Source organism: Sitodiplosis mosellana, unplaced genomic scaffold (assembly GCF_009176505.1).
Source record: "Sitodiplosis mosellana isolate CC-2019 unplaced genomic scaffold, AAFC_SMos_1.0 Smas_scaffold_7415, whole genome shotgun sequence".
NCBI classification, from domain to species: domain Eukaryota; kingdom Metazoa; phylum Arthropoda; class Insecta; order Diptera; family Cecidomyiidae; genus Sitodiplosis; species Sitodiplosis mosellana.
The window spans coordinates 1-11,010 of record NW_022602470.1 but is presented as its reverse complement, the minus strand read 5'-3'; the positions used below and the strand labels follow the sequence as shown (position 1 = coordinate 11,010).

Sequence of the window (11,010 nt, the reverse complement as noted above, 5' to 3'; positions counted from 1 at the left end):
CTTACATAGATGAAACCAACAACCGTGCAGACTGACTTTGGGCCAACACTTTCTGATTGCGGCTCGTAGGCCAGTTTCGTAGTCTGTCATTATTTTTCTCGGTCGCATATTGAACAAATTTTCTGCGATGTACTTAAACACGGCAACATAGCATGCCTCTGTTTTTCTTGTTGTCAAACAATATATAGCAGGAAAGATCTAGAAATTTGTTTCAAAATCAAAAAATCATTTGCTTTCTTGCCATGATGCATTTTATGAATGAATGGATGGACGGACGGACCATTATTGCTACTCTCTACATTCAATCGCTATTCATTAAAGTGTGCACATATACGGATATTCGCACATGGTGATAATATATACTCACATCGTTATTATATTCAATTGATATTACTAGCAATTGATAGTAAGCCTTCGGTATAGAATCGAAAGTACCATCCATTAAATATGAACGGGACTTTGGTTTGATATTTTTGTCAATGAAATCGATGACGAATTTGGAGGCAAAAACTGTGAATGCAAATTCCATTTCCACTACAGTATCTATGTAGAAATCCTCATCGCCTTCTAAGTTGCAACCATATTCTTTCAGAATATCCTGTTGCAAGAATGTTTCGCGTATGCCCTCCACTGTACCAGGATCCTTAGGATAGGTTTTATTTTTATGTAGCGACAACGTTTGTTTGATCCGATGATAGTTCAGTTGAGTGTTTCGAAATCCATCCCTTCAAATTCAAATAGTAAATTTACTTTTCTGACATTTGCTTTTACTAACACTTGATTGTTCTCTAATCGAAACATTTCATATCGAACGGACAAGTGGACAATTTATCATCTTAACTAAAGGTGTCAAAAGGACGGACACAAAACTGTCTTTTCCTTTTCGTCCTCCGTACTTTTCGTTTTTTCAAAACGGTTTGAATGCAATTTTTGTGTATTCGTCCATCATTTTTGAGGATTTCCTTGAAATGAAGGACGGACGAACAGACAAATTTTATCATTTTGACACCATTAATTCAAACGGATGTATACATACTTCTTGATCACTCTTTGATAAATATTTCTTGTAGAAATCTTTGACGCATCTTCCGGATAGTCATTTTTTAAAGTCTCACACTTTTCTTTCATTTCGTTGAATTTTTCCATATCACGCATAATATGCTCGTGATTATGGTGATGGGAATGACGACTATTCATCCTTTTGCATTGTTCTCCACCAGTAAGCAAACGGACACGGGCGTTACAAGGATTGCGATCTTCTTTTCTTGCAGGTGTGTTTTTCGTTGGTCTCGATAATACATCTTGATAGCATATATAATCTGATTCACCATTCTTTCGTTTGCGTTTCAATCGATATAATTTTTTTTCGGATGGTACGTATAGCAAATTAGAACCATCACGAAAACCTTTTACCACCTCACACTCCATCAGTAGAAAAGTATGATTTTCCCAAGATTCGTAAAAACAACAACTGCTTTGAAAAAAAATTGTATGTTATTGATTGTTATGACACAGACGAAACTTTTTCATCGCGTCCGTCCATCTATCGCATATTTGCTCCAGTCATTCATGAATTGAAGTTTCCTCTGCAGCAAAAGCGTTTCAACAAGAAACGTTGAAATTTTAAGAAAAGCGTTTCGATTTTATAAAATTATACATTATTAGAATTGAAGACGTCTAATATTTTTTTGATTTATTGAGATTAGAAATCAAGAAGTTCGACTGAATATCGTTGCACCTTTCGACCATTAAACAGTTTATTTTGAGAGAAGCAAAGCGATTTCGGCAAAACGGACAGACGGACGGATATGTATTCGGGAATTCACTTTACTCATACCATTGTTATTAAATCGATATATTTTTTAAATTTCCATTATGGCAAAAAAAAGTGAGTGATCATAAGTGGAGTGTTAAAAATAGTTCAAGTAAAGTTGTTCAAATCGCAGAAGAAATCATTGAAAAATTAATTGGCCTGACAACACTGGCTTACTCTATGTACCTCCAGGTAAGTTTTAGATTAGGTTCACAATTTCTGTCAAGATTTATTTCTATATTTTATAATATTGATGCTTGAAATACCGCTATACATTTTTTATCACAACTTGGACGGACGGACTAAATTCGTTTGACTGAAATTAGTCATCAAAATGGGCATTATTTTATATTTGCCGTAGAAAATTAGGCATATTTTTTTAACAGCAACCGACGCGATTAACAAACGAAAATGTATTCTTTTTTATAAACATTATTTCAATGGGAGCTACTTCTCGATCGAATTTAATTTCAACCAAAGGAGAAAAAAACTCCAAAATGACGCGCGACAGAATGAACGAACGAACGAACGGTTCGTCCCGATAAACATTGAAACGATGAAATTAAAACATAGAATATTTATGAAAAATTTACCTTGTTGAAATTACCCCGGATGAGAAAAACCCAGAAGATTTCAAAGAAATTCTGAATAAAAATCGCTTTCAATCGATGGACCAGTGTTATATTGTCAAAATCACTGTATAGAATGTAATGTTTTTCATCATTGACGGCAATTTATTTCACCGCTATGAATTCGGTACACAGCTCGTTCAACACTCTAAATGCGATTGATAATTGTAATAATCATCTCATCTCCGAGTTTATTGCTAAGAGCACACAGCTTCAAAGTGAAGGTTTTCGGCGCTATTGTATCTATATGTGGCAGCAAAGAAAAGACCAATCAGAGAAGAGAAAAAAATGGCGCAAATCCTATCTTAAATAGGTGATTGTGCGTGTGTTGTTCTGACTACATCGTTGCGATTTTTTTTGGTGTCTAGCAACGTCGATCGTCATCAACAAAGACAAGACAATTTGAAGCAACGGTAAAAAAAAACAGCAGCAACAGCAATAGACAATCACATCACATATAAGCTGAGAGAATAAGTCATGGGCTCGCACATGAAAAAAACTGAAAAAAAGAGCAAATTAAAATGCATCATAGAGAGTCTTTTTTATTCTCCCACCTTGTTCCGTTGGTTTTCACGCGCTTCAAAAAAACTAAGTACTAATTAGTTGCCCAAATGCAAATGACAGCATTATGTCAACGAGCGCGAACATTTTTATCTATGTTTGAGTGCGTAATAAACAAAGCATATAGGAATCTCTCTCGAGCGGCATCATTTCGACCAAATTGAAAACTGTGAGATGTAGTCTGCGGTGGTTTCACACTTGCCAGTGTTCCAACGTCTCACTTGTGTGCGAGCAACAAGTTGACTTGACCCGTTGTATGAGAGAGTATGATGTGTCTTACTCATACACAAGCGAGACGTCATAACACTCTCGTTCACAAGGAAGTGTGAAAGCATCACTACTATATCTAAATTTTTTTAACCGTTAAGCGGCGGCACTGTACATTCGGTCGAATACACGCCGCACGAGAGAGATTTCTGAATGCTTTATTTATAACGCACACAAACATAGATTTTCTTCCAAATATCCGCGCGCGTTGACGTTTTGTTGTGTTTTGTATTTGAACGAGAAAACATCGTTGTGACGAGTGAAAAAAGTGAATTGAAAAAAAATCAACAACATGAATAGTAAGTCTAATTTTTTTTGGATTTTCAAAGAAAGTGCACATAGGGGTTTTGTGTGCAACATATTTCTTCTATTGAAGTATTTTCCGAGAAAAGAAAGAGATAGAAAGAAAAAAACGGTACTGCGACTGATTTTGTGCTCGTGATTGATATATCTAAGAAAAATCGAAAGAAAAAAAATTCGAAGTGCGTAATCGAAAGTTTCAATTTATCCGTATGAACAAAAGGCACCTTTTTCTTCATTCTCAAAACCAAATACCATAGACAGCAAGAAGGGAGAAACGGGTAGAAAAAAATAAAAGGGAAAATTCTTTCTTATATGTCAGCATTTCGAAGTGAAAAAAAAGAAGAAATTATTTACAGAATAGCATCGTATGTTTTATTGATAGATGCCGGATTTTTTGTTGAAAATATATTTGGTATAAAAAGTGGAAAACGTTACACAATCTTAATATTAATTAATACACAAACATAAAGCTGCCATTAAATGTAAGTGAAACTATTTCGTGTTGAAAAAAAAACAACACAAACGAAACCAGTTTGAGATGAATCCATTTTCTTCGAATTCTAAGTCAATTATTTTATTTTACGTGCATGTTTTACCAATCAATTTCAAAACTCATTTCAAATTCAAATGTAAGGCTTCAACATTTTGAAAAAATATTGTGTATTTCAATTAAGAAAAGAGACCTATTTCGCGCTCGACTAAAAAATACGGCAAACAGTTATACATTCACATATAAGCGGCATTGTACCGGCGTTGACAGTTTTGTCGAAGCTGTCGGCCTAATTGTAGTTGTATGCGTGGAAAAGCAACAAGTGGAAAATGCGCGCTCTTCAACTGAACCAATACACGGTTTAAGCGGTTAAACAAATAAAATGCCGATACATTTAGCTATCACTCTCCCTCTCTCTCTCTCTCTCTCTCTCTCTCTCTCTCTCTCCCTCACTCTGTTTCGCCATACATATTTCTTTGTTGCGCGGTCAGTGGTCGGGCAGCAAGCAACAGAATAATAGGACGAAACAGAAAGAGAGAGAGAGAGAGAGTGATGTATGCTTTGTTTATGACAGCACACAGCTGAACATGTTTGCGCGCGTTGACATATTGTTGTTGTACCATTCATATGCAAGTCAATGAATCTGATACATACTTTCTCTATGCATAAATATTTCATTTTTTGAGTAATATTTGTAATCATTTCGTTTGATCCGAAATCTCCTACTTGCATACAAAGTTGACAACAAAAACAATGACAATGATTTTATGTAGCGAAAAAAAAATCCTATGACTGTGGCAACACAGGCCGAAAAGAGACAGAATACACACGCTTACATACTTTCCCTATACATAAATATTTTTCGAGTAATATATGCTTGCGCCCTATTTTTGCTCATAGAATCGGTTTTCGGTTCTATTATATGTATAACGACTACGAATTGGTTGAAATCATTCCGTTTGATCCAAAAGTAGTGCATTGCAGATCGAAATCGTTTGGTCGAACGAGAGAGAAAGAAAAAAACGGTGCTGCTTCTGAGACTGATGCTAAAACCAAACCATTTTTTTCGCAATTTTCAATGTGTATGGAAAATATTGTTTTTTGTATTCCGTTTTTTTTCATCGAAAACATGTTCCAAGCCATACACGCCAACATTTCAATATATTGCATATATAAGCAGCGCTGTTCCACTGTATGAATGAGAGATACAGATATCAGTTGGGATTTCTTTGTTCGTTATTTTTTGTGTTTTGTTCTTAATTTATTCCGTTGCATCGGGCGATTTTCTTCTTATTCTATTCATTTTTTGATGAACGCTTATTCGATGCAAAGACACTTGAAATGTCGAGCCACTTTAAAGTGGCACGGGAACTTGCAGCTATATATACGATCGATGTAAGTAGAAATGAAAGTGAAAATAACGCTCAAGCGTTTTATTCTTGTTTCAGTGACAAACGATGTATTCGATATTTCATAGTTCGAGAGGAAATAGTGGTTTTATTTTGGTTGGAAATATATTCTTTCATTTATGATCATCTCTCTCTCTCTCTCTTTCTCACTCCTATTCACTGTTTTTTTTTTTGAGCAAACGAATCACTTACATAGGACGCAACGGTGAATTGCTGCAAGCAGGAGTCTGTTAAATGACAAATTTGTATGTTCGATTTATAACTGCCACATCGTCGAAAAACAATGGAACGATTGTTGTAATGATTGTCCATGTTTTGTTCGATTTTAAGCGCTTTGACAAAATCAAATGTAACCATACAGCAAATGTTTATTTGTTTAGTTTTGTTTGATTTTGGCTCAGCGAGAAATTTCTTGTTTGGTTTTAAAAAGATCGCTTGATTGTTTGTCTTTCCATAAAAACAATTCGGTTCGATTAAAAACCAAACGGCTATGTCATCAATTTCGAGTAACGCTGTTCATTCGACGGACACAGAATAAATTTACTAAAGAGAAAAAATTGAACAAATTATTTCTTTTCGATTGCCTTCCAAACTGTTCATAAGAATAAAGTTTACACACAATCTAATCAAAGCGAACAAATTGTTGTTATCCATCACGTTCAAAATAAGCGATTTGAAATGCAAATAGTGAATTGAATTGCCCATCTTATTTGGAACACCAACAAATAGTTTCATCTGATTCACTCTTCACTTCTTAGGCGAAATACACACGACGAATGTTATCATGTTCATTTTTTTTATCGGAAATTTGCGAATTGCAAATAATGCGTAATTTTGATTCTTTCACAGTCCATTGTTTGCGAATCAAAGCAATGGGCATGCTTATGAATATCTGCAGTGATTGCGTTGATGAAACACACCAGATTGGTGGTCATAAGTTTGCAGACGGACAGATAGTACGCTCAAATGTCCGTCCGTCCTTCAGTCCGGGAACTTATTACACAATCCAATGAAATCTGAACAAAATCAAGTCAATGGCTTGAAAGTGCAATTATGGATGCTGCTCACGGCCTATGCGATATTCCAATCGAAACCACAAACAATATACGGGTCGAAAATGTTCCGTCTCGCTTCTGACGAATAACTGCGTTTCATCGAAAGTTACTGTTTAATCTACTTCAAGAAAACAATCATCGGGCACTTATATATATAAATATCGCTTTCGAATGAATAATTAAGCCCGATATTCGAATGATGCATAAAGTCAGTTCAGTTTCAATGATGTCACATTCATTACTTTGCTTGAAACTGAATCGCAATGAGAGCCAAATGTGTTGCATGTTATCGTGTTTCAAATCGTTCAGACTTTTCATTATGTTGTCCGTCTGACCACCACCAATCTCGATTTCGAGTGATGCTGCTGCAAATGACCATAGACAGCGAGAAGGGAGAATTGGGTAGAAAAAAATAAAAGAGAAACTTCTGTCTCATTTGTCGTCGTGAAAAAAAGAAAAAAATATTTAATGAATTGCATCATATGTTTTAGTTTTATTGAAAAATAGATCCAAATTTTTGAATCAGCAAACCAGAAAGAAGATATTTGGCTTAAAAGTGAAAATATTACACAAACATAAAGCTGCAATTAAATCTAAGTGAAACTATTTCGTGTTGAAAAAAAAACAACACAAACGAAACCAGTTTGAGATGAATCCATTTTCTTCGAATTCTAAGTCTATTATTTTATTCTACGTGCAGTTTTACCAATCAATTCCAAACTGAACGAAAAAATGACTAATTTCAAGCAGATACTCGATGCCACACAACTTGCAATTTCAAATTTAAGGCTCCAATATTTTGGAAAAATATTGTGTGTTTCAATTCAGAAGAGAGGCCTATTTTGCGCTCGACTAAAAAAAACTCATTCACTGGACTCATTAGTCCAATTGACAACAGCTCGGGCTGTTATGTGTTATTCAAAATAAACTGAAGTTGAGCATTGATTTCAAAAGGAAAGTTCTGAAGCAAAAAAAAAACAACGAACGAATGTGACACATTCGGTTGGAATGTATTGTGTGCCTTCGGTTTCGTTCTCCTTTTTTTTCAAACAAAATGGACCAAAATTACGGTCAATTAGATTTTTCGGCCATGCATCCAACCTGTTTGCGGCAACATTCACACGCCGTTATCTGTAATGCCCGGTTTTGCATTCTTAGTTTTTTTTTCTGTACCGTTTCAGTAAAACACTAAAAGAGCACAGAAGCGGCAACATTCACATTGTACCGGCGTTGACAGTGTCGAATCTGTCGGCTAATCTGTATTTGTATGTGTGAAAAAAACAACAAGTGAAAAACGCGCACTCTTCAATCGAACCAATACACAAGCGGTTAAACAAATGAAATGCCGATACATGGAGCTATCACTCTCTCTCTCTGTGTGTGTGTGTTTCGCCCTAACTATTTCGTTGTTGCGCGGCCAGCGGTGTGTGCAATATGGCTCGGGCAGCAAACAACAGAAGAATATAGCGAAACAGAAAGAGAGAGAGAGAGAGAGAGTGAAATGGCGAAGAGATCGGCGTTTGATTTGTTACCACTTGTGTAGTTCGATTTAAGAGCCCTTTTTGTTCATCCGCACTTGTTACTTTCTTCACGCATACAAACACGTTGTGTACAGTCACACAGATTCGATAGTGTGAACGCCGGTCAATGCGGCTAAGATGAGAACATTCGTTTGTCGTGCGCACACTTTTGTGGTCGCATTTTTAGTATTCTGCTGAAACGGTACAGACAAAAAAAATCTATCAGGGTGCACAAAAAGAAAAAAAACATTCAAAACAGTGAAAAAACGTGGTTCATAAAAATCAAAAATGAATAGTAAGTATGAAATGAATGTAAGTTGTTTGAAAATTTGGTTTTTGTTCATGAAAATTTGGTTCCCGTTTCTTCATTCGATTGGTTTTTTTGCCGTGGTAGCCATTTTGTTTTTTTTCGTGGCTTGTTTGGCGTTCAATTTTTGATGAATCCACGGCAATTTCGACTCGAGAGAATGAAACTAAGATCATTTGGTGTTCATTCGATTGTGATTGTGTCCGATTTCCAGAAATTTGGAGAGTCAATTAGTTTTTTTTTTCATTTAGTTTTCGTAGTGGTTTTCGTTTTGCATGACAAACATTCATATTACTCGCATGAAAACCTTTGCAACATTGGTGGTCGTCACAATTCAGTTCTTTCCATTGAAAAAACAATTGCAATTGCACCGTTTTGCAAAATTCACAAAAATAACATCAAATTAAGCCCGAAAAAATTGCAAAATTGATTGGCACCTTGTTGACTTATTCAGTGCTTGCCTCAATGCCTGAGCTTCAAATACTGTTTTTATTGCTGTTTCGTAGCATTCGTCCGTCCATTTAGAAGTCAAGAAACAATCAACATACTCCATGAATAACAAACCGCCAAACATCGAGTGAATAATTAATTTTTGTTCTTGTTCCTGAGTCTATTCTGAAGATGTTGGACATTTGCTGGTGCTCTTTCATTCGATAATTATTTAGCGACAGTATGATCCATTTGCATGAAAACGGGCAGCGCAAATATTTTTATACATTCCATTGCTGTATAAATGGCGTTATATTCTCGCTGTGTGCGAGTCTCTCTCTGTCTCACTGTGTGTGCAACACAAGTTTTTCCGATCATGGATGTAGCTGCCATGTAATTGTTCGCATGAAATTCCATTCTTTACGTTTCGGTGTATCGCCGAATATTATTATGAAACACGATAAGAGAGATCGCAAGATTGAGTCCGTCCGTCCGTTCAATCAGAATACAAAATAAAATCGAAATTGATAGTAGTAATTCTAGTTTAATTGCCATATTCTTGTGTCTTCAATTTGAAAATGTAAATCTCCGCTTCCTTTTTTACAGAAAACGCAAGCGGTTTACGCGTTCAAAACAATAAGGAGTTAGTTGACTTTCTCCTTGATGGTACGGTGTATCGTCATGCGGTGACAAATCGTGACAAACCCAAACTTCGGGCCGCGATGTATGATATCGTTGATATCGTATATGATCAACAAGGCAAATACGTACAACATTGCTACATCTGCAAGAAATGTTCGCAAATTATGTATGTGGAAACAGAAGGCGGAAATTCAAAAGTGCGGTTCCATGCTTGCGTGAAGAAGTATTTGCAACGACATGACAAAGGAGAAGAGGAGGATGAAGATAATGCCGACTATTTCTTCAACGAAATCATGCTGACTAGCAAACAACAAGCTATCATCACCACCGCAGTCACACAAGTATCAATGTACTCGCGCAAGTTGGGGCAACTCACCAGAGGTCAAGTTGGTTCCATCCTGCCAAACAAGTGGGACAATAACTATTGGTTTGTATTATTTATTATGCAATTTTTTAAATTATTGATATTTTTTCATTATTTGAGCATTTATTCAATATTTTCTTCAATTTCCAGGACTGATTTCGTCTCGAATGTGAAGGTACAGTTAACTCCTTCGGGAAGTGGTGCGTCTGGTGGAGAATCGTCCGGTGGATCATCCTCAAAACAAAAAGACAAGTCTTCAGGAAAGAAGAAGAAGACACCATCGTCCGTCCGTGAGGATGGCAAAGAAGATAAGAAGTCGAAGTCGAAGGCAAATTCAAACGCTGACAAGTCAAACGATACCATTGTCCGTCCGGCCGAAAAGTCTTCGAAGAAGAAACACGGTGCACCACCATCGGTGCGTAAAGATGGAAACGACAAGCGTGAATCCAAAGTCGACAAGTCTACAGGAAAAAAGAAAGAAACACCACCGTCCGTCCGTGAGGATGGCAAAGAAGATAAGTCGAACGATTCCATCGTCCGTCCGGCCGAAAAGTCTCCGAAAAAGAAATCACCGTCGGTGCGTAGAGATGGAAACGACAAGCGTGAATCCAAAGTCGACAAGTCTACAGGAAAGAAGAAAGAAACACCACCGTCTGTCCGTGAGGATGGCAAAGAAGATAAGAAGTCGAAGGCAAAGTCAAACGCCGACAAGTCAAACGATTCCATCGTCCGTCCGGCCGAAAAGTCTCCGAAAAAGAAACCAGATGAACCACCATCGCTGCGTAAAGATTGGAATGACGAGCGTGAATCCAAAGTCGAAAAATCTCCAGGAAAGAAGAAAAAAACATCGTCGGTCCGTGAGGATGGCGAAAAAGATAAGTCAAAGGCCAAGAAGTCTTCAGTAAAGACAACAAACAAGCAAGATGCACCGTCGTCCGTCCGTACTGAAGATAAGGATAAGCAGAAATCTGGTGCTACATCGTCTGCAAGCAAGCGCAAAGCCCCGATTGAAGCTACCGAATTCCAAACTAAGGCCATGAAGAAACAATTCGACCATTCTGATAGCGACGTTTCTGATGGCGATGCGTCGATCCGTCAATCGGACGGTGACGATGAACAAAGCAACGCATCCGTCCGTCCGTCCGAAGAAGTGGAAATGGCCGACGATGACGATGAACAAAGCAACGCATCCGTCCGTCCGTCCGAAGAAGAGGAAATGGC

At 37.0% G+C, this 11,010-nt stretch overlaps 1 protein-coding gene across 1 annotated transcript; it reads left to right on the top strand.

The window, feature by feature from the left end:
• Positions 1-1,912: 1,912 nt before the first annotated feature.
• LOC129580246 (splicing regulatory glutamine/lysine-rich protein 1-like) lies at positions 1,913-10,981 on the top strand (the record flags this gene model as incomplete). Its single annotated transcript, XM_055470482.1, has 3 exons — positions 1,913-2,005; positions 9,390-9,852; positions 9,940-10,981. Coding segments are annotated over exons 2-3 (1,389 nt in total), but the record flags the coding sequence as incomplete, so codon positions are not given.
• Between the last annotated feature and the right edge of the window lie 29 nt (positions 10,982-11,010).